At 56.7% G+C, this 21,214-nt stretch overlaps 7 protein-coding genes across 7 annotated transcripts; 3 read left to right on the forward strand and 4 right to left on the reverse strand.

Moving 5' to 3' along the window:
* Positions 1 to 119: 119 nt before the first annotated feature.
* On the reverse strand, positions 120 to 1,821 carry L226DRAFT_525893 (uncharacterized protein; the record flags this gene model as incomplete). Its single annotated transcript, XM_067679008.1, has 11 exons — positions 120 to 405; positions 466 to 560; positions 584 to 626; positions 681 to 696; positions 752 to 930; positions 1,004 to 1,117; positions 1,153 to 1,174; positions 1,333 to 1,394; positions 1,452 to 1,614; positions 1,675 to 1,709; positions 1,772 to 1,821. The coding sequence occupies 11 exons, from the start codon at positions 1,819 to 1,821 to the stop codon at positions 120 to 122; spliced, it is 1,065 nt and encodes a 354-aa protein (XP_067531185.1).
* A 1,371-nt stretch (positions 1,822 to 3,192) lies between these two features.
* Positions 3,193 to 4,133, forward strand: L226DRAFT_226732 (uncharacterized protein). The gene is made up of 6 exons (XM_067673045.1): positions 3,193 to 3,247; positions 3,309 to 3,433; positions 3,492 to 3,497; positions 3,562 to 3,625; positions 3,713 to 3,767; positions 3,853 to 4,133. The coding sequence occupies exons 2-6, from the start codon at positions 3,412 to 3,414 to the stop codon at positions 4,051 to 4,053; spliced, it is 348 nt and encodes a 115-aa protein (XP_067531186.1). The 5' UTR covers positions 3,193 to 3,247; positions 3,309 to 3,411; the 3' UTR covers positions 4,054 to 4,133.
* An 80-nt stretch (positions 4,134 to 4,213) lies between these two features.
* On the forward strand, positions 4,214 to 5,728 carry L226DRAFT_525894 (uncharacterized protein; the record flags this gene model as incomplete). Its single annotated transcript, XM_067679009.1, has 5 exons — positions 4,214 to 4,329; positions 4,391 to 4,516; positions 4,577 to 4,901; positions 4,961 to 5,109; positions 5,167 to 5,728. The coding sequence occupies 5 exons, from the start codon at positions 4,214 to 4,216 to the stop codon at positions 5,726 to 5,728; spliced, it is 1,278 nt and encodes a 425-aa protein (XP_067531187.1).
* A 216-nt stretch (positions 5,729 to 5,944) lies between these two features.
* L226DRAFT_538857 (APC amino acid permease) lies at positions 5,945 to 8,551 on the reverse strand. Its single transcript, XM_067681578.1, has 13 exons — positions 8,301 to 8,551; positions 8,228 to 8,249; positions 8,071 to 8,139; positions 7,965 to 8,010; positions 7,878 to 7,913; positions 7,681 to 7,822; positions 7,273 to 7,628; positions 7,201 to 7,220; positions 6,926 to 7,135; positions 6,711 to 6,861; positions 6,549 to 6,659; positions 6,218 to 6,487; positions 5,945 to 6,154 (listed from the first exon to the last, which is right to left on the reverse strand). The coding sequence occupies exons 1-13, from the start codon at positions 8,405 to 8,407 to the stop codon at positions 6,075 to 6,077; spliced, it is 1,620 nt and encodes a 539-aa protein (XP_067531188.1). The 5' UTR covers positions 8,408 to 8,551; the 3' UTR covers positions 5,945 to 6,074.
* A 265-nt stretch (positions 8,552 to 8,816) lies between these two features.
* L226DRAFT_554804 (uncharacterized protein) lies at positions 8,817 to 11,589 on the reverse strand (the record flags this gene model as incomplete). The annotated part of the gene is made up of 6 exons (XM_067683022.1): positions 8,817 to 9,113; positions 9,197 to 9,566; positions 9,622 to 10,133; positions 10,181 to 10,370; positions 10,427 to 10,836; positions 11,497 to 11,589. The coding sequence occupies 6 exons, from the start codon at positions 11,587 to 11,589 to the stop codon at positions 9,057 to 9,059; spliced, it is 1,632 nt and encodes a 543-aa protein (XP_067531189.1). The 3' UTR covers positions 8,817 to 9,056.
* A 165-nt stretch (positions 11,590 to 11,754) lies between these two features.
* L226DRAFT_469953 (uncharacterized protein) lies at positions 11,755 to 15,453 on the forward strand (the record flags this gene model as incomplete). Its single annotated transcript, XM_067676270.1, is given in 10 exon segments — positions 11,755 to 11,850; positions 11,900 to 12,309; positions 12,400 to 12,595; positions 12,645 to 12,791; positions 12,867 to 13,247; positions 13,262 to 13,610; positions 13,967 to 14,168; positions 14,220 to 14,372; positions 14,441 to 14,629; positions 14,754 to 15,453. 10 exon segments carry the CDS (start codon positions 11,755 to 11,757, stop codon positions 15,451 to 15,453), a joined length of 2,823 nt encoding a protein of 940 aa, XP_067531190.1.
* A 210-nt stretch (positions 15,454 to 15,663) lies between these two features.
* On the reverse strand, positions 15,664 to 20,416 carry L226DRAFT_514407 (uncharacterized protein). Its single transcript, XM_067678411.1, has 13 exons — positions 20,110 to 20,416; positions 20,015 to 20,065; positions 19,517 to 19,540; positions 19,296 to 19,460; positions 19,188 to 19,238; positions 18,919 to 18,942; positions 18,481 to 18,865; positions 18,404 to 18,426; positions 17,524 to 18,353; positions 16,965 to 17,470; positions 16,668 to 16,909; positions 16,403 to 16,609; positions 15,664 to 16,354 (listed from the first exon to the last, which is right to left on the reverse strand). Exons 1-13 carry the CDS (start codon positions 20,227 to 20,229, stop codon positions 15,824 to 15,826), a joined length of 3,159 nt encoding a protein of 1,052 aa, XP_067531191.1. The 5' UTR covers positions 20,230 to 20,416; the 3' UTR covers positions 15,664 to 15,823.
* Positions 20,417 to 21,214: the final 798 nt, after the last annotated feature.

Here is a 21,214-nt window from a genome sequence, read left to right on the forward strand (position 1 = left end):
ATCGCTGAGGCAAATGTCATGCCCATGTGTGAGCTGCGAAACGCCGTAAGTTAAGAGTAGAGCTCGCTTCAATTCAACCTCGGGATCGCATACTGTACTCTACTACCTCTCAGGCTGACTCATGCCACGGATGTCGCTCCGTCCGTATCTCCTATGTCCTCCTCCATGCCCATCCTCCCTTGTGGATGTTCGAGGGCTCCCTGCGAAGTCCCGGACGTTTCGAACTCCAAGTCGTCGTCGCCCGCATGAGAGGATTCTCCAGGAGCCGGGAGGGACGAAGCGATAGATCCCAGTACGCGGTTGAAGTTCAGCGTACCGGCGGTCGTGACAGTGGATCCTTGAGTCGTATCCCTGCTGCACTTCTGCAAGTCGATGAGGAACCGAGACACAAGTATTGCGGTGACTCTGCGCGGCGTTGCTCGGCTGTTAGTCCTCGAGGGGGAACATGGTGCGGGAGATACTTACGGCTCCTCGTAAGTTGTGAACCAGCTGGTGTATAGAACACTCGGAGATTCGATCTGAGGTGCACGCTTGTCAGCATCAAAAGGCAGTAGCGCGTCCTGGAGACGTGACGTACAGATACAACACCGAATGCCAGATGGAGAGTCTTGAGGGCTAGGAGGGTCCTGAGATGCAGGCTTCTGAGTCATTGATTAAGTTCTTCGAAACACGGGACTTACATGAAGTACAGAGTTCCTAGACGAATATGTCATAATCAGTCGATATCAACGACTGGCAGAAGCTTGCTCACCATCTCTGAAGATCACCTGAGACAGAGATACACTCCTCCCAAGCTGTTCGATATTTTTCCTGCCCTTGTACGTTGCACGCCAAGTGATCATCAAGACCAACATGTCAGATAAGACCGGGCCCGCGTAATCCACTAGGAGCACTAGTCGAGTATTATCGATCAGCTTGTTGAAACAAGAGCTACGTGAAGAGACATACAGCTGACATAGGTAGGTCACCACCGTTCGAGGAATAGAGGGAATGTGAGACTCACTCCATAGAAGGTCCATCTGGAATCTCGTAAATATACGAACAGCCATAGGCCGGATTGAGGTATACGTGGAGCCAGTGGGTTCGGATCTGGAGGATGTCCAGATGAGTACGAGTACTGTGACATCCAGTATGAGGATTACGAGTGCTCACGTAGTGACATATTGCCGGAAGACTGGAGAGAAGAAACACAATGCTTGCCATCCACCAATTCTGGCGACCCAGTGCGTACACACGCAACGCAGAAAACGCTGCGCAAGCGTAAGATTGGTATGTACAGCATGCGGGGAAGGAACATGAACGAAGGTGCCATGGACACGAGGAGATGCATACCTGCCCATGGGAAGTACTGGAAGTATTCAATGATACTTTTCGACCATACCGTCGCGATGCAGCTAAGCGAATTTCCATGAAGAGAGTGAACAGCGTGACGTATGCAGCTACAGACTCACCCTTCCAGGTATGTAGGATAGGGGAATGGGCCAGTATACCAAATCACAAATATAGGCAGGTATCTGTTGATGAGGAAAATGATCGATGACCCGGTAATCGGCAGCCTCCAGAATAGTTGCACCTCCGTGCTCAGAGTGATAAGGTACTCGTAGCTGAGCAGGACTGTTGTGAACGTACGGACGACGTGAGGGGAGGATAAAGCGATAATACTCGTACACTCACCTGCTGCACTGATACCGGTCAGATCCTCCACCATGCTGGACAGTTCGTCGCATGAGAAATCATCACAACGTTCAGAAACCGAAGACCGAATGCTTACAACGCTGTCTCATCTGTGATTAGTTGCGCGATTGTATCATTTGAACTCATCTTGGGGAAATGGGGCGGATGGGGAGGATGGGGGATGGCGCAGGCTCAAGATCAGGCTATGTACTTCGCAAAGCCTGCTGCACGTGTCCGATCTGGGCCCGAGGAACGTCAAGAAAAAGCGCCATCGTATGTAGCAAGAAGACCGACCACTCTTTCACCGCATCTGTGGCGCAATGGTTCATCACTGCGTGTAACGGACTGTGGTAGCCCTTCTCAAATGCAGAACTGGGGAGCAGTGCATCCAATCGTTGGTATAAGTCATTGAAACCAAACAACGGTTTCAACATCGGACTCACATTCAGAAACATTGTGATAGTTCGGGTGCCCGTTTCGTGAGCGCGGAACGGATGCCGACTTCTGCAGGTGATCGGTCATAAAGCAGATCGCCCGCCAAACGAGAGGACCGCGCGTCCGGGACGCCTCCAGTTGACCGCAAGCAATGAACTGTCATGCCTGGCGCGTGAGCACAGCAACGATCAAAACTATGCTTGCACGCACCTTGCGCGTTTGGATTCCTGGACAGCCTGTCTGCCGGTAAGATTATTCTGGGTCGGAGAAACTAGAATCGGCGGAGGAAACGATAGCGCCACCAGTGGGTGGGTGTCTAGAACTTCTATTCACTATGGTCATACGTTCAGCCGCGGCCACAGCAGCTTGTTCAAGTGATTCGTTACGGAACATTCGGGTTGAAGGACGGCGGAGGACCCACCTGAAGAGGGCAGTGGCCGGCCACACCGTGCATTCTGCCTTATGCGTGTTGGCGAGCCATGAGGCGTATAGTTGTGGAGAAGGCGTTGCACGACCACGGCAATGCCGCACATGCTACGAATTATGGCCGAGGTCGTCTTCGCACGAGTACGCCACATACTAGGATTCCCGATGAGCTGTCGTGGTTGCTATAAGGAGTACCAATGGGTTCGGAGAATATCTATCACGACAGGGGCAGATTGCAGCGAGCCTCGAGCATGATAGCTGCCCATCCAATGGAGTTAAAATTGTGAGGCTGTCCCGCCAGAGTTAATTCAGTTACATCTTCGATTCAGATCCTTCGGACACTCACATATAGCAGCCAGTCTTCCTTTCGGCATCGATAGAAGACGTTCATGAAGATACAGTGTTGACCCGATCTCATGCAAGGCGACTCATTATGGTAGTACTCCGCCTGAGCTTGCCTAGGTTCGGAACAAGCCGCCACTCCGAAGAAACCTATCTTTGCACTCCGCTCAAGCTCCGAGCAGTACTGCATCAATCGGAGCTGGCGGAGTTGCTACCTGCCACTTCGGATCGCGCGTTCGAACCCCCACCGTCCCCAGCCAACCCATTGTAAGTATAACACACAATCGTATCGAGTGCTCGGGCAGCGTTTGCTCCTCAGACCTCTGAGAGTCCTGCATACCTGTTCCTAGTCGTCCATCTGACATTGGCGGTACGTGCACGGTGCATCCTGAGCGGAGCACGCTCACTTGTCTAATCCAGGCTAGCGACAGCGAAGGGTCACCGCCACTGTGCGTTATTGGACATCGATGGCCCAGACTCCAAGTTGCATGCTAGTACCAGAGACAACAGCTCACCGATAGCGGACACCGAGAGATGACCATGCTCAGCTTGCTTTGTGGGCATCAAGCGGTCTGTTACACTGTAACTGCACTTCTTATGCCATCAATCAACAGATACATGTATAGTGACATCCACCTACTTGAGCAGCGGTTGATCTGCAGGCTTAGGGGCGGCACGGTTCAGATCCCTCTGCGAAAACAACCCGCCAACTCAAATTTGCCATCTACGCCACCGACCGCTCAACACTGTATGTTCAACCATGTTCTGTCGAGGATGAGCATCTCGGACAGATCCTGATATTTTGCCCATGCGGTTCCTGTCGCCGACTCTACAGCCTTCTTGTTGCGGTCACTTCCGGCCCTGTATCCGGGTTGCAGACGTTTGCGATGGTCAGTGCTATTCTCTCCATGTGTTCGCCGTTGACGGGAATATCTCTAGAAATAACTTTGCTCTTCGCGCCCGAAATGATCACAGTGCCTCCCCGTCATCAGTCAAGTGGTTAATTATAGATACCCGACCTTGCGCCCGCCCAACAAAGGCTGTAGCGTGATACCGCCGCCCTCCATCTACACCGAACGCCGAAAAGCCGATCGCAAGCAACGGGCTGGACAAGTGATGGTGGTTTTGGGATATTCTTGCTCATCGGTACCGGCCTTGATCCGACAGCGCTCATGACATCGACTCCCAGTCCGAGCATCTATATAAGCCTCGGTGCGGCCTGGAATTCCTCAGCGACCCGGAGTCCTCCAGCACATACCCAGCCTTCAGCCTACCAGTACTCGACCTGCCTCGCGTAGACCGCGTCATAATTCACCTCTTTACGGTCACGATCACGATGCAGCTCTCCGCTTTTGTAGCACTCTCTATGGCACTGGCTGCCTCTGCCGGTCCAGTCCATTTTGGTCGCGCCTCCTTCACTCTCCAGAACGGCAAGGATGCTCTTGCGTTGAAGTGAGTGCCATAGTATCCGCTCCAAGCATTAACAAGCTGACCTGAGTCCTGTCCCTTACAGCCAGAAGTTCGCTACACTTAACGCGAACTCTCCCTGCACTGCGGGTGAGAATGCTTGTATCGGGACTCAGTTCGCACAGTGTGTGAACGGCAAGTTCGTCACCACACCCTGTGCTGGTGGCTTGACGTGAGTCTATCTTGAAGTTACTCTCCCTACCAGAAAGCTGACACATGATTCAAACAACAGCTGTGCCGCTCTTCCTCTGGTCAACTCTCCAGGAACGAGCATTACCTGCACAACCTCCGCTGACCGTGATGCTCGCATCGCCGCAACGGGCGCAACACGACGCCGCCGGGACGACGAACAGAATGGTCCCGAGGCCCTCAGGGCCAAGAAGGGCGCCGCTGGTGCCGGTGGCAGGGGCGCCAACCGCGGGGGCAAGGGCGGTAAGGGTGGTAAGGGTGCAGCGGCAAGCCAAGCCGCCAGCAAGACGACTGCAGCAGCAAGTACGAACGCTGCCGCCGCCGCCAGTGCCGCGGGCTCCTCAGCGGTGGCATCTTCTGCAGCTGCGGTGCGTCCACACATCACCCTTGATTCCTCTCGTCAGACCTTATCCCCCTTGATGAACAGACCAGCACTGCAAGCGCGGGCGACAACGCTGCGAACGGCACGGCCGCGGCGGGCACTCAGGCTGGGAGCGATGGTGGAGACCCGCAGAAGTCGCTCACGCTGCTCCAGTCGGTCATCGCCACCGGGTTCGCTAACGACGGCCAGGACCAGTGAGTGTTCCATCTCTACCTGACACTGATCGCACGGAAGCTAAAAATAGTACGTAGACCTGAGGCCGGCCAGGTCCCATCGCTGACCTCGACGAACAACTTCATCAACTTCTGCGCGACCGTCTCGGACAAGAAGATCACGAACGGGCAGCAGATCAAGGAGGGCTCGTGCAATCCGGCGCCGATGGGTGTGATCGCAGCGACGACGAACATGCCCTCGTCCAAGTTCGTGTTCCCGACGAACAACGGCAAGGTCCCCGCGAACCAGAACTTCACCGTTAAGATGGCGATCAAGAACCTCGAGACGGGCAACTTCGTCAACGCGAACGCGAACTACTTCTCCGCGCCCCAGCAGGTGAACGCGCAGGGCAATATCAAGGGCCACTCGCATATCGTCATCGAGCAGCTGCCCGCCATCGACTCGACCGCCCCGACGGACCCGACGAATTTCGCGTTCTTCAAGGGCTTGAACGCCAAGGACCAGGGTGGCGTCCTCTCTGCCGACGTCGCTGGTCTCCCCGCTGGCGTGTACCGTATGGCGTCGATCAACACTGCGGCGAACCACCAGCCTGCCCTGGTGGCTGTCGCTCAGCATGGTTCTCTCGACGACATGATCTAGTACGTTGTCACTATCGCTATATGGAACCTGTCCCTCTGACGCTGTTCTGTCCTTTAGCTTCACGGTGGCTTGAGCGCGCATCGTCATGACTCTTCACGATCGTTTATGGTGATATACTTGTAGTACTTTGCCTAATGCACATGGCTGTTGCGCTGGGACCCATCTGTGACATGGCCAAACAAGAAGACGATGTTCTTGAGGTGAGGGTCGACGTATGACGCCCCACTGAGGTATTGGTATAAGTTGCAGGTCTATCGTACAACATGCGCCGCCGAAGGGCAAGCTCTACATCGTATGGATGTCCCAAGAAAGATTCATCCAAGACATGGAGGAACATCTTGAGTGTCTACGCTTTTGGCTCGACAGTCACTTCCATTCCCTTCACATCGGTAGCTGGGTCCATCACGTCGATGCCCATCTCGTCCGCTGCAAGCCACATGGTATGCTCAGTTCCCGAGTCCACGATTATGATACGAATAAGAGACGAACCTTGTATCTGCTTGATGGGCCCAGTGAACCACTTGCGTGCGCTGATGGCCCAGAAGCCTATCGAGTACACGATGACGATCCCCACTGCGACGATAGCGTAGTTCAGCGTCTGCGAGTCGACAGGATTTGCTTGCGGGAGAATGAACACGATAGAGATGAACAGAATCCAGAGGCAGGCGGTGATCGCTACGGGGTAGGAGAACGGGCCGAGGTGGAAGGGCCCGCGCTTAAATTGTTTGCGATACACGACACGGAGTGCGATGGGAATGCCTGACAGTGCATAGCAAGTGAGCGGATGGTAAGATTGAGGCCGGTGGACTAAGCGACGAACCATATGAGATGTACAACCCGATGGTTGCGATACTCGTAGCTGCAGCGAACGCGACCGAGCTGCCGAGACTGGGCAGGCCAAGGATGAAGCTCAGCGTGCACGCAAGCCACACTGCGTCCGCATGAGCGTGAGCATCAAGATAAATGAAGACGAATAACGTACCAGTCCGGACAGGCGACTGAGTCCTCGCGCTAACCTTGTGGAACAGCTTGTGCCCAGGGATGCCGCCGTCGCGTGCAAATGCGTACATCATGCGGCTATTCGATGTGACCGAGAATGTGCCACAGAAGAACATGGCGCCGATGACTATCACCTGACAGGGAGGCAGTACGCGTCAGCGACACGCTCAAGAGGGAGTCACTCGGATTGGAGCGCACCATGAGCACGATGGCGCCCTTCTCGCCCACCGTGTCCAAGAATATCTGCGCCACAGGCTGGCCGGTGGCGGAGTTTATGGTCCCATCGAGGTCTTGGATGGAGAACAGGAGACCCAGGAGGAGGAACCAGCCGAGGACAGCGGAGACCCCAATCGCCATGATGATGCCTACGGAGCCTGCCATCGCTGCGTTGTGCGTCTCCTCGGTCATCTGGTGGAGAGTCCATACATCCGTCAGAATACGCCGCAGGAACATTTCCCGGGGAGTGTACCCACATGAGCACTACCATCGAACCCTGAGCATATCAGTCATGATCCGATACTGAAACGGGGACGGCGGCGGCTTACCTGTCAGCGTGTACTGCGCCATGAGGATGCCGATTACTACGACATACGCCGGGCTGGCGCGCTCGCTCCAACCCACGCCATCGATGCCCGTGTTATCAATGAAGGTCTGGAAGACGAACTTGGCGGACTGGTGCTTGGGGGCGGCAGCGAGGACGGCAATGACGAGTGCGGTCGTCCCGACGGCGTGCCACCAAACGGAGACGTTGTTGATGTACTTGAGCCAATGCACGCCGAACGTGTTGATGAGGCCCTGGGCGATGAGTACTGCGGCGTAGATGCCGATCGTAATACGCGGCTCTGGAACAAAGTCGGTATTGAAGGTCGCGAGCGTGGAGATGAAGTTCGCGACTGCAAAACTGAATTCGGGAGTCAGCCCCGGTTAGAGAGACAATGGAGCAGCCCGTGTACCTGATGCCCGTCGTTACTGCAACCTGTCCCAAAAGGTTGAACCAGCCAGTAACCCAGGACGCGAACGCGGCATCCTTGGGATCCGAAAGCATGGCTGCCCAGTAATAGGGACCCCCACTTGTTGGGTGCGCACTACAGACCTCTGAAGAACGAGGTTGGTACGGCGTACTTCGCGCACGACTAATACGCACACGCACCTCCCATTGCGAGACCGACCATGATCGTGAAGAAAGCTAAGAGGGCCGAGTCAGAACGGGCGCCATCCGAAGACCCAAACTACTCACCGACCACCACCCAACCCCATACCATCACCGCGGGTCCTCCGGTATTCTACACATCCCAACTGTTGGCCCTCCACGCACGGAGAAGCGACTGGGATAGGAAACGCACCAGCCCATAAAGGAACAGAGAGGGGACTCCGGTGATGACACTGATGATCGAAAAGGACACACCGAAATTCTGGAAACGAAGTGGCGTTAAACACGAAGCTCTTCAGCACTACACAACCTCAAACAACTGTTCAAGACGTGTTGGACGATACACTTGCCTGTAGTAGCGTCAAGTCGCGTCTAATTTCCTGTCAGACGTCAACCCGGTGAATTGAAGAGGTTGTGACTCACTTGAGCTCCTGCTTGTACCCCATCCGCGCCAGCTCCCTCTCATCGTCTACGACCACGGTCGGGGTCATCGACGCGTTCTTCTCGACCGAAGACGCGTCCGTCATCATCGCAGGTCGTCGGGGTCGTCAGGGAGGGTGGTGGTGGAGATTATCCAGCTGCTATCGTGCGAGCATTGCTGCTGGTTCCCGTCCATATACTTATACTCAATACTGTCGCTCATGTGGGGAGATAACGTGGATTACAAGCGAACGATGCGCGCGAGTGGTGGGAGGAACATGATAGCCGATTTCCTTGCTAGTCGAGATAAATCTCCAGATTAGCGCCACCACATCGTCTTATCATTCCCGCGCTCCAGCGCGTTCCCAGCGCGGTGAAACGAACGTTGTAATTAATAATTCAACAGCAGCGACATTCTTCTTGAAAACGATCAAGTTGAATCGAGTCGAGTAGACACATTGAAGCAGGAAAAAGAACCTGTATTCCATCCAACCCATGGAGACATACGTGTCGCCACAGGGACAGTGCGGCGTACTGGACGTCCCTGGTATCAACAAACTGTGTTATCAACGTCAATGAGATATCGGAAGACCTGTCTAAATGGTCAGTACTATATATCCGAGCATTTCCTGCTATCAGCCTGATAACATATGTAGTTTGCGCTGCGCATTTTGGTAGCCTCCGAGACGGAGGTGCGCTCTCGTGCGGCCTCCGATCCGTTCGTGGGCGCTGAGAGGGAATCAGAAGACACCGGCCAGACTAGAACGTGTAGACTCGGACTTGAGCGTCGTACGTATCGTCTTGGGTAACAGGATGCTGCAATGCAACCCGTCAGTACGAAGTCTGAGCAACCCGTCGAAGGCTATGAGCCCAAGGCCCGCGAGAAGGACGACACTTACATTCAATTCTATCAACCGCTCGTCGTCCATCATGAAGTGCGACATCCTCTTCTCAAGCCTCTTGTCCACCGGCCTCGATGTCTTGATGTACGGCAGGTGAGTCGTGACAACCTCTACGAAGGGCGATTGGGGCACAGTCTGCATCTGTCCGTTAGCGTCGGCGATGCGGTGCTCCAGCACCTCGGGGTTGTGCACGACCTCAACCTTATTCGTCCGGTCGAAGGGGTCCTTGTACCGCCCGTTAGCCCCGATGATAGACTCGAGACGCTTGGGATGCACGTTGAAGTCGAGCACGATGACGAACAGGACCCGGTTGCCGTCGTGCATGTCGCGCGTACCGGGATAGACAACCCGCTGACCGTGGACGTATCTACGAAAGTCGTGAGGACTGAGGCCGTATGCACAAAAGCATGGTACCGACGTACCGTGCGTAGGTGGCCCGAGAGTAGTTGTTTCGCAGGAGCCTCGTGTTCTGGGGACCCCACTCCTCCCACGGCACTACCTTGATGTCCTCGAGCCGTTCGGGTGGCGGTCCGCCACCGGAAAGATGAGAGACGAGATGGTGGTTGTGCACAAAGCCCAGGAACCTCCCGGTCACCTGCGTGTGGTCCATGGTCGCGTACTGTAGTGTGAACACCACGATGTTGTGCTCTAGAGCCGGGATGAATGGCCTATCTCTGGGCACGGTCGCGAGCAGGGGTGTACTCTCCAGCTGGAAGAATGAGAGGTGCCACGTATCGTGAACAGGTGGCAGCTGCAGTCGCACATAAGGGAAGAGTGTGTCGAAGGTGTACGGCGTAGCAGGGGAGACGCAGTCATAGGCCGACAAACTGAAGAGAAGAAGGGAGTTGGTGTCTGCGTCGGCAACGACAAACTTGTCGGACGAGAGCCAGGTAAGACCTGTTATGAGATATGGCAGATCGAGTCCGTGTCCGTGCTGTGGAGTCTGAGTGGAAGCCTGGGCTCAAAGACGTCAGTACTCACCAAGATCATCGCGCCGGTCTTCCAGTTCCAGATTGTGGCGCTCACAAAACCTGTCCACTCGACGATAGCGACCAGGTCGTATGCGATAGACAACCCCGTCATACGGGCCTCGGCCGTGCCTTCCTCTCGCAGAACAGGCTTCTGGGCGAGAGGATGAGCTTCCAGTGTAGACAGCGACCATACGTGTAGGCTGAGGGTTGTGTAAGCACTCATACCACCACGAGGACCGTTCTGACCGGGACGCACCGGCCAAGCAGATCCAATACGACCATTAGATCTTGCGACGGATCTACCGTGATGTCCACGAACTGACTGTCAAACTCCTTGTTCTCGTATTCCGGTGTAGGATCTGCTATCGACGGTAATCGAGTCATGTTCATCGAGAACTTCCCGGCGTGCGCGGTGACGTTGAAGAACGTCCCGCCTTGGAGTTCGTATGGCAGTGGGGTCTCCGGGATTAGTCTGGTCGGGGTCAGCGTGACGACTTTCGCCCAGTTCATTCGTAACCATCGGTCACGTCTCTCGAGGAGGAGCTTGAGACGGTCGGCGGTACATAAGGATCCCTTGGAGCTATCGATGAGACCCTCGATTTCGAGCTGAACCTGGTAGAGCAAGGCGACGCTATCATCGATGGTCGTCCTTAGCGTCCTGCATACCTGTAGACAGATGTCAGCATAGTGAAGAGAGCTGTCACATGTGTATACAGTATACGAGAGCGGATTCATGTCAGTCCACGTGTGCGAAGTATGCTGACCTCCGCTGAAGCATTTCAGGATCGTGCACCAGCGCCATCAGACTCGCGGCGTCACAACCGCAGACGAGGAGAAGAAGGAAAAGTCTCAACTAAGAGTGCCTTGTCGTGATATTTCTGCACTTCTCTGAGCACGAGAAAGTCAACCCATTCACGTACGGCACTCCGACCTTCTTGGGCGGTAAAGGAATCCTCTCTGGTGAAGGGTTCGGGTGCTATAGCAGAATGGCTCATCCGTGCGGAAACGCCGCCTGGGTTATGCGGTAACCTTCCTGGCCGTGCAGAATAAGCTAAAAGGTGACACATTCCGCGCTTCCAGGACCCGAGGCATCCGCTATTCCGACAGGACAAGGCAAGCTCAGTTGACTTCAAGGCAGTGTGTGGCAAACTATTTCAGGTTAATGTACGCCTCAATACATGCTAGATTGTTGCCGTCAGAGAAACAGTTGTGGCATTTCTATCATTCCACGCACTGTCCACTCGGCAGGGTATGTAGCATGTCGGAATCAAAGCGCATGCGACTAACGATCGTCGAAATTCGGAGAGAGAGAGAACGCTAGCTTACCCCTCTGCATCGGAGTATATCCTCGTGCTGGAGGAATGTCAGAGTAGTCGTCAGTAGTTCCCGAGGCAAGCAGAGCAGAGGATGTGAGGGCATCGGGGTGAAACAATCGGGGAACAACAAGTTGGAGGACGCGGCCACACGAAGTGTCGTGGCTGTGCTACCGTGGGAACCATAAGGCGCCAAAAAAACTCCATGAACCCCGCACCCCTCTTGTAGTCCGAACGCCTTCTTTATTACTTCGTGCTTAACCACACAAGTATGACCCGATCGATAGGCTTGCTTGATCTTCCCCGAGAGTTGCTGGTCGATATTCTGAAGTATTTAGACCTGAGAGATCTCCTGCGATGCAATACGGTCAGTGATCACAGCCCGCCAGCACGGCCCTTCTCTCACCGATTTACAGGTCTGCCCAGCACTGCGCGAAGTCATCAAAGAGTCTTTTGAGCTTCAGTATCAGATTGAGCTTGTCGCGGATGGTCTAGTGGACGGGACCCGCTGTACGCTTTCGACATCGGAGCGCCTTGCACGGCTCCTGGAACTACGCGCTCGGTGGCGTTACCTCGATTGGACTGGTGTCAAGCACATATCGGCTCCAGCGATGTGCCAGGCATACGAGCTAGTCGACGGTGTATTTGCGTCTTCCATGGGCAACGGCTTATCTGGGTCACGTCATCTCGCGTTAACATGGCTGCCGACGACTCGGGAGGAAGAGAGGACTGTGGAGAGGGAGGACCTTGGAGTGACGGTACGGGACTTTGCGATTGATCCGTCGCAGGATCTCATGGCACTGGTGATTGCGGACGAGGTTGCGAGGTATGTCGTCTTTGGTCTGCTGCCCCGATCGTATATCCTCTTCTCCGCACCCACATATCATGCACATCTGAGACTATGTCCCTCATTCAGCTTCAATATCCACCTCCGGACCATGAGCGAGAACAAGCCTCATCCGCGCGCAGCTAAGCCAGAACTTAAAGCTCCCATACCCTTCCAAGTGGGTAACTCCTTCATCCAGATCGTCGACGACATTGTAGGCACGTTCTTCTGGGTGCATGGCCCCGGACTGCTCATCTGGAACTGGCGTACGGGCAAGAACGTTGTGGTACGCCTGCACACCTCCTTAGTTTGCGCGTATACTCACGATACTGCAGCACTGCATAGGTTTCGACCTGCCAACAGGCGCATACGACTTCGCTTTCCTCTCTAGCCGTGCATTCATGCTCACTGTGGCCGCGGGTGCAGGCTCAATCGAGCTGTACACCTTCACCGGGGACGAAGACGCACTCATCACTCGCGACGTGCCTTCTTCGTCCTCATCCTCATCTTCGGCTCCCTCCACATCCACGCCCTTTTCCCCGCCGCTCGCCCCGCAGTCCCGCTCTCCGTCGTTCGCCGCACGCCGCCTCCCGACGCGAGTCGCCGTACTCCTCCTGCCACCCACGAACATCGGGCGCGACCTGCGCAAGGCGTTTACGCATTCGGGGCCGTTCGTCGCGCAGCCGACGCGTGGGCGCCCGTTTGAGACGTCGGAGGACGTGCGCATTCACATGCTGACGCTGCACTACGGCGACCTCGCGGGCATGTTCAACATGTTCCTGCAGAACCGCTTCCTACTTTCGCTTGTCCCGCCAGGCGTGGGCTCGAGAGGGAACTATGCGCATGTTGTGAAGCCTTGGGAGGAGTGGGGACCTGAGAACACGCGCGTGTTTGAATGGTCGGTTCACTTCCACTGGCTGAGGTGCGTTATCGTCCGTGTTTCATTGTTAAGTGCAGCATCTCACATCTGTGGAACAGATACATACACGGGTCCCGTGTCGTGTTCCCGCCGATCCCTGAGCGAGACCCGAACGCGGTCGAGAGAGTGATCCTCATGATGGACTTTAACGTCCACCCGAAGCGTATAAACGACCCTGTGGATGAATACCCGGTCCCCGAGGATAGGGACTGCCTGCTCATCACGAACGAGCGCAGGATTGAAGCTGGGTCGGTCTTCCAGCAGCCGGTGGTCAGCAGACTGCCGTATCTGGCCTCTACTAGAGGAGGCATTACTTGCGTGGCGGACTATTCCGGGTTCATGATTGACCATGAACGCTTGATTGGAATGAGGGTGAGCGCCTGTTGGTTGTCGTAAACGTCTGGGTCCTGAAGAAATAACCATGGCAGTCTGGCGATACGGGATACGTCAACCTCGACGTATACACCTTCTAGCCGCTGTGTGCTCACAGGTGTGTTTGTGTTACTCACATGAGCGCGAAGCTACATACGAGGTCTGACGAAACTTACAGGCTGGCGAGAAACATGGACTCGAGCCCTATCATAGGGTTAGGAGGCAATGACGCAATGCTAGGGTTGGTTTGTATCCGCTCCTCGCGAGCATCCCCCACCAATCTTACCTCTATACCACCATCATCACCGCTACATACTATTTCCTTCCCGCTCGCCATGTCTGATACACTCATCACCATCCCCGGAGCTGCCGCCAGCCACGTTCTCGGCGACAACAGCGTCGTACTTGGCGCGGGCGACCTCAACATCATACCTTCCTCGGGGTCAGATCTCATGCTGACTGTCGGGAGTGCCGCCTTCAAGCTGCACAAGGACACGCCTTTCGGGACGTTGGAGGGAGATCAGCGCGCATACGTGTTCTCGCCGGAGATAGAAGGTGTGACTGGAGGGTGCGTGGCGTTCATTGTCCCTGTCGTCCGTGATGGCTGACCGACGTGCAGTTTCGTCAAAGTCACCCTTCCCGAAGGCGTCACGGAGGACGGGTCGCGGCTGTCAGAGCTTCAGACGAAGTTCGAGGAGGTGCTCATCAGCCACGGATTGTTGCAGCCTGGAGGTGAAGGGGCGGCGGAGCGGGTCAAGCAAGCCGTACATCTGTAGGGGGTCGTACATGTCTGGTTGGAACTACCGATGCTCATCATAAGTGTCCGTGGCCTGCGTTCAGCGAGTCGGAAGATCAACCCCTAATCAGTATTCCCGGCGTCATTGCAGCCCAAGTGCTCAACGAGGAGACAACGGTTCTGTCAGAAGGAACACTGTCCCTCATCCTCATGCCGAAGTCAGATCAACACAGCGAGCCTGTTCTGACGCTGACTGTGGGAAAGGCGGCGTTCCCCCTCTATAAGAGCACGACGTTCGGTACACTGGTGGACGACTCGCGAACATACGTCTTCACTCCAGATGACGAAGGTGTCCACAAGGGGTATTTACTCTCGGGTCGCTTATCCTGCTCTCGTCACTAACATCGTGTCTTTCAGCTTCATCGCCATCGTCCTCCCCGCATCCCCCGGGTCCCTGGACGCGCCCGTCGACCTCGCTGAGCTGCAGAACCAGCTCGAGCTGATTCTCATCCACCACGGCCTTCTCAAAGACGGCTTCGAAGCCGCCGCAGACGAAGTCGCCCGCAGCGTGCGCGAAGACTCGGCCCGCACCGCACAGCGCATCCGCGACGTGCGCGACCTTTACCTCTCCACGCACCCGCGCACCACCCAGCCCGCCCAACTCTCGACCACCACGCACTACCTCGCGGACGGCACCGCGGAGGGCACGCAGGCCCTCGCGGACGTCGCGCACCGCGTGTCGGGGGCGGTCTTTGCCGGGGCAGCGAGTGCGGGTGCATGGATCGCGAGCACGTTCGTGCCCACGGAGAAGGAGACGACGGAGCACCTGAGCGCGGCGGCAAGGGGTGCGATCACCTTTGGGGACGGCGTGGCTGCGGGTGTGGGCGAGGTGAAGGACGCGGCAGAGGACGCTGCCGGTACGGCGATCGAGAACGACTACGGAGAGGAGGCCAGGGAGGTGGCTGGGAACGTCGGGCACAGCGTGGGCAATGTGGGCGCGGCTGCGGGGGATGTTGTTGCGGCGACGAGTGGCGGGCCGATCGCTATCGCCGGTCTGAAGGGCGCCGCGACTCGGCAGGAGGAGGAGCAGAAAGCGCAAGATGAGGGTGATTCGTGAGGTAAGGTCGACGAGAGATCAGGAAGCTTCCTTGTACTTGTATCTGCACTGGGTTGGAATGTCTCAATTTTTCCGGATTTTGTGCCAGATCAGGCTCGGTTCGATTGTGCAAGCTGGTCCACCGTCAACACAGGTGTCAGCGATCCCAATCCCTGCGACAGGAACTTGTAACATGAATGCTGGCTGCCGGGCCGCTGACAGCGATGACTAGACGTCAATCCAAGAAACCAGGCGTGGTATTATACAATGTAGCGTACAGACATCTAGCTGAACTAAGCAATAGCGAATGTGATGATATGCAAAAGAACATAAACACGGCGATAGCAGAGGAAAGCCAATCAGGAATCCAAATCATTCGAGACACCTCTCCTCACTCCTCAGCCTCGTCCTCCATACCGTCCATCATCCCGAGCATGTTCCCGTCCGTATGAGCAGGGGCCTCATACACCGCGAACGCCGTCTTCGTCTTCGCATTCGCATCCGGCGCGACGATCTTCGCCGCCGCCGCCTCCTCCTCGACCTGCCCAGCCGACGTCCACCCCTTCTGGCGGTCCGCAAATACCTCCGGGCGGCGGTCGAGCAGCATCTCCAACTCCTCGTCGCTGATCACGCTCGCCTTGCCCGCCTCCGTGTTCGGCACGACCTGGATCTTCTCGCCCTCGATCCGGTGCAGCTCCATCGCCATCTCCGCGAGCGCCTGGTTCTTGCTGCGCTTCGCCGCCGTCGGGTTCACGAACTCGCCCTTGGCGATGACGAGCGTCTCGAGCCGCCGCTTCTCCGTCGCGCGCTGCAGGATCTTGGTCTCGATGGTGTGCGCGCAGAGCAGGCGAAAGATGAGGACGGGCTTGGTCTGGCCGATCCGGTGTGCGCGGTCTTGCGCCTGCAGGTCTGCTTGTGGGTTCTGTGTGATGTTAGCCCGAGGACAGGCACAGATCGACGACACACGTACCCAATCCTGATCGTAGAAGATGACCGTGTCAGCAGCGACGAGGTTGATGCCCAGACCACCCGAACGAGTGCTGAGCAGGAAGAGCTTCGGGGCGTCAGGCGCATCGCCGCCCTCTTGGAAGCGACGAATGTCCTCCTTGCGGGACTCCATGTCCATGCTGCCGTCGATCCGACACGTCGGCCAGCCCTTGAACTCCTGCGCCCAGTCCTGTTGCGCCCCGTTAACATCGCGACCACTCACACTCGGAAGGCGTCGGAAGGCGTACCTCTATGATATCCAACATCGTCGTAAACTGGCTGAAGAGCAGCACCTTGTGTCCCTGCGCAAAGAGCGCATCAAGCAGTCGCTCAAGCACCATCATCTTTCCACTCGCAGTGACGAGCTCCTGGCTCAAGAGCGGCTCACGCGTGTTCGGGTCCTTCGGCCAGTGAAAGAGGTACGGGTGCTGGCAGACCTTGCGCAGCTGCATGATGACGTTCTTGAGGTTCTTGTTGTTCACCTCCCTCGCTGTTCCGGCATTCAGCTGTGTCCAAACCAGAGATATGCAGAAAAAGAAACTCACTCGCTGCACGCCGCTGCCACTCCATCCCGAGCTCCTCACCCGTCCGCTCGCGTTCCTTGCGCGCCTGCACCTTCCCCTCGTCCAATCGGGCAAAGTACTCATCGTCGTCCGAGTCCTCCGCATAGTCCCGCGTCGTCCTCTCGCGCAGCCCGCGGCCCTTCCTCGCTTTCTCGCGCACCTCCTCCTTCAGCGGCCTCTCCTCGTCCGAGAGCTCCTCTACCACCTTCGCCTTCGCCCCGCCGTGCATCCGCTCCGCCTCCTCGCGCAGCTCCTTGATCAGGTACTGCCGGAGCGCGCTGTCGCCCTGCACGACGACCTCGTACAGCTCGCGCTGGCGCTCGCTCAGCGGCGTGTACAGCACGTACTCCTTTTTGGGAGGAAGCTGCATCTCCACATCGGCCTTCATGCGCCGGAGGAGGAACGGCCGCAGGATGTCGTGCAGCGACTGGATCAGCTTCTGCTGCCGCTCCGACGTGAGCTTGCTCTGCAAGCGACTCTCGTCGAACCTTCGCCGCCGGGATTAACGAGCTGGACCAGAGAACGGTTGCAACGGACTTACCAGGACTGGAACGTCGACAGGTCCCCAAACAGATCCGGGAGCACGAAGTTAAGGAGCGCCCAGAGCTCCGAGAGGTTGTTCTGCAGCGGCGTGCCCGTGAGGACGAGCCGCGCCGCCGACGGGATCTTCTTGATCTCGCGCATGAGCACGCAGTCGATGTTCTTCAGCCGGTGGCCCTCGTCGACGACGATGAAGCCCCAGTGGTACCGCGCGAGCTCCGCGCGGTCGTTGATCACGATCTGGTACGTCGTCAGCACCACCGGGAAGTTCGTCTTCTGGTGCGGCTTCAGCGGATGCTCGTTCTGCTGCTCCGCCGACGGCTCCTCGTCTACGGTCATCGAGTCCTCGAACTCGGACGACCCGGCTTCCTCCTGGACACGCTTGCGAGACTTGGCGAGAGTCCGTCCACCGCGCTTCCCGCGTGCGGTGGCCTTACCCCGAGGAGGAGCTTCATCTTCAGAGCTGTCGTCGTCCCTCCGCGCACGGCTTCTGACAGCAGCTCTCCCTCGTCCCCGCCCTCGGCCACGCGCGGGTGTTTTCCGCTTCCCCTTGCCTTTCCCCTTGCTCTTCGAGGCGGCAGCGGCGGCTTCCGCTGCAGAGCCCGTCGCCACACGGTAGTACTCCCTGTCCACCGCGTCCATCACCATCTGCGTCCGCCTGATCTCATGGCGCTCTTCCTTCGTGCCATAGTATGTCACAACGGGGATGTCGGGAGCAAAACGTTCGAACTCGCGTGCCCAGTTGTCGAGCACGGCCAGCGGGCACACGACCATAAAAGGTGCTGGTGTGCGCTCTCGGAGGAATGCGTGGAACGCGATTGTCTGTATAGTCTGCACGGGAAGTGTGAGCTGGGATCCATGTCATAAGTGAGGGTGAGTACCTTTCCGAGACCCATTTCGTCGGCTATATATGTATCAGCTTGCGAGCGGGGAAGCAGACAGAGACGGTCGCACGCACCAAGTATGCCAGAGATACCGTTCTGATATAAACCGGCCATCCATGCCACGCCTTCTAGCTGGTAGTCCTTGAGAGTCGCACCGGTGATGAGAGCAGGCTGCTCAAAAGTGCTCTTCTCCGCCTCCGCGTCGCCCTCGGCATCTTCGCTCTCCCTTGCCACCGCGACGGACTTGCCCGTGGCCTTCCGTCTCTTCGCCTCGCGCTCGTCCTCGGAGTCTGACACCACTCGTGCGCGTTTGCGCGATGGTTTCGCTGTGGTCTTCGCCTTTGGCTTGCGGTGCCCGTGTGCCAGTCTGACTTGGTCCATCTGGTCCTTTAGGAGCGTTACGTACGTCGCGGACTTTTGCAGGAGGGTCTCGAGTTCTGCGAGGCGCGGGTCGTCCTCCTGGATCGTGACTTTAGAACGGAAGTGGGCGTGAACTGTACATTATCACATACCGTCTCGTCGTTTTCAAGTTCACTCTGGGAACAGACAGAGTGTTAGCGCGATCGCAGTTTGACGGACAGCAAAAAGGACGCCGCTGGAAATGTCCATGTCGTGCACACAAGTGGCTTGTGGTTTACACAGACAGGGAAGTCGCCAACAGCGAATTGGAACGCTATCGTTCCTCTTGAATGGAACTGCATCCCCGCTCACGCGTCTACTCTGTGACTTTGTGGCCGCCACCACACACCCTGCACCCGCGAGCGCATACTGAAGTACACACCTTAACAGTGGGCTTCTCGACAATATCCACCTCGTCGTCATCCGTCTTCGGCTACATCGTACACGCACTATGAGTATCAACTCAAGCGCAAGACGCAGCGTCACTTACGTCGTCAGGAATAGAAACGGGACTTGTAGGCGGGGAGGTAGCACGCGTCGAGGGCATAGCTGGCGACCCAGGAGTGCCGGTCGACCGCGACGACGGCATGGCAGACATCTTCAACTCCCTCGTCCGTTTCTTCGAAGCAGCCGTCTTCAAGTATGATGCGTCCTCCTAGATTGTGTGGTTTAGAATGGAAATGGGGGTGAACTGTACATTGGCACACATACCGTCTCGTCGTCTTGAGGCTCACTCTGCGAATAGACAGAGCGTTAGCGTGATCGTGTCTCGTATCGACATTATACAGAGCAGGGATGCTACCAGATCCAGACCAATCCATGCGATGCACGCAATTGGTTTGCACGGACAAGAGGTTTATGGTTGTGGTCACGGTGGGAGGACAGACCAGTGCCGCAAGCCTGCGCGCAGAGTAACATAGCTTGCGTCGACGGCAAAACGAGTAGATGTGTTGGGGAGGTAGGCCTAGTCACATATCGTCCATGGCCGGTCACTGTGACCTCTGCCCGTCGGACAATCTGAGTGTCCGCCAGACGACCCTGTTCTGTCGTTCAGACGTAGAACCACATCCCCGCTGCACCAAGCACCTGCCAGAAGTGCGAGCATTCAAGCCTCACAGCGCAGAACGCTCATGCCTCCTCTCATAACTCTGATGACCGCCACCACGCACCCTGCACCCTGCACCCACGAGTACACGCTGAAGTACACACCTTAACAGTTGGCTTCTCTACAAACTCCACCTCGTCATCATCGGTCTTCAGCTACATCGCATAGCAATATCAGTATCAGGTCAAGCACAAGATATTTCGTCACGTACATCATCAGGGATAGAAACAGGACTTGTAGGCGGGGAGGTAGCACGCGTCGAGGGCATAGCTGGCGACCCGGGGGTGCCGGTCGACCGCGACGACGGCGTGGCAGACATCTTCAATTCCCTCGTCCGTATCTTCGAAGCAGCCGTCTTCAAGTATGGTGTGGTGTGGTAGAACAGAGGTTATGAGGAGGAAGGGGAGCCCGAGGACGACTCCGAGGATGACGGCGCGGAAGAAGCCCAAGCTTAGCCTGGCCACAACCTGAGCGTGATTGTTGAGACGCGTCACGTAACGTGTGACGTAGCGCGAATATGACTGGCGCCAGATGCTTGTCCGCGGCTGCCACGACGTCGACAAGACTTGGGACAAGACTTGATTTTTGAGGACCTTGGGGGCTTTCTGTACGCCATAGGAGAGAATGTTGTTGTTAGGTGAGATGTTGCCAACATCTACACTGCCGTACGCTGACTGGTTACCCGGGCCCCACCTCTGCTCTGCTGACGACGCGATGACGCACTCACGTCCTGCCCCTTCGACGCTCGCTCACTGCGGCTCTCCCCTCTGCCCGCCCACGCACGTCCTCTGCTCTCTCCACTTCCGTCCGCTCCTCTGCGCACTCGCCTCGCCCGCCTTCCCACTCCTCGATGGACGTGCCAACTTGGATGATGAGGTGAGTTTATGCCATGCAAGGTGAGTGTTTCCACTCTCGCGTTCGTCGACGCTTCCCACTGCTCCCGCCCGCTCTCTCACTTGGCCCCTCCCTTCCTCTGCCTGTCCCTCACCGGCAGCATCTACTCTGCCCTCCTCCACCCGTCCATGTCTCCTCCCCGTTTCCGCTTCCGATCCCGCTTCCCAATGTACTCGTACGTACGAGCTGAATATACTACCCTTTACCCAGTGCGCATACATCGGTCCCCTTCCAGTCTGAGATCTGAACAGGCAAGTCTTTCCATTTTCACTCTCGCGTTTCGTCGCGTCCTTCCATCGCTATACACCGGCCCGCTCTCCAACAGGCCCTCGCTCCAACAGACTTGATTTGCGCCCACCGGTACGTTTGTCAACCCGCCTCGGTACTCGCGCGACTTATTCTCTTGCCCC

The sequence above is a fragment of the Lentinus tigrinus genome (assembly GCF_003813185.1).
Source record: "Lentinus tigrinus ALCF2SS1-7 unplaced genomic scaffold L226scaffold_36, whole genome shotgun sequence".
Taxonomy (NCBI): domain Eukaryota; kingdom Fungi; phylum Basidiomycota; class Agaricomycetes; order Polyporales; family Polyporaceae; genus Lentinus; species Lentinus tigrinus.

Excerpts from the sequence above, each read along its gene's own strand:
- L226DRAFT_226732 (XM_067673045.1), top strand. The coding sequence starts at position 3,412 with ATGACCATGCTCAGCTTGCTTT. Across the intron at positions 3,626-3,712 it reads GCCACCGACCGCTCAACACT|CCTTCTTGTTGCGGTCACTT; the intron begins GTATGTTCAACC and ends CCGACTCTACAG. Across the intron at positions 3,768-3,852 it reads GGTTGCAGACGTTTGCGATG|TGCCTCCCCGTCATCAGTCA; the intron begins GTCAGTGCTATT and ends AAATGATCACAG.
- L226DRAFT_514407 (XM_067678411.1), bottom strand. The coding sequence starts at position 20,229 with ATGTCTGCCACGCCGTCGTCGCGGTCGACCGGCACCCCCGGGTCGCCA. Across the intron at positions 19,461-19,516 it reads AGCCTCAAGACGACGAGACG|GAGGACGCATCATACTTGAA; the intron begins GTATGTGTGCCA and ends CACACAATCTAG. Across the intron at positions 16,355-16,402 it reads TCTTCTACGATCAGGATTGG|AACCCACAAGCAGACCTGCA; the intron begins GTACGTGTGTCG and ends AACATCACACAG.
- L226DRAFT_538857 (XM_067681578.1), bottom strand. The coding sequence starts at position 8,407 with ATGATGACGGACGCGTCTTCGGTCGAGAAGAACGCGTCGATGACCCCG. Across the intron at positions 6,862-6,925 it reads AGGGCGCCATCGTGCTCATG|GTGATAGTCATCGGCGCCAT; the intron begins GTGCGCTCCAAT and ends CCTCCCTGTCAG. Across the intron at positions 6,660-6,710 it reads TCAGTCGCCTGTCCGGACTG|TGTGGCTTGCGTGCACGCTG; the intron begins GTACGTTATTCG and ends ATGCGGACGCAG.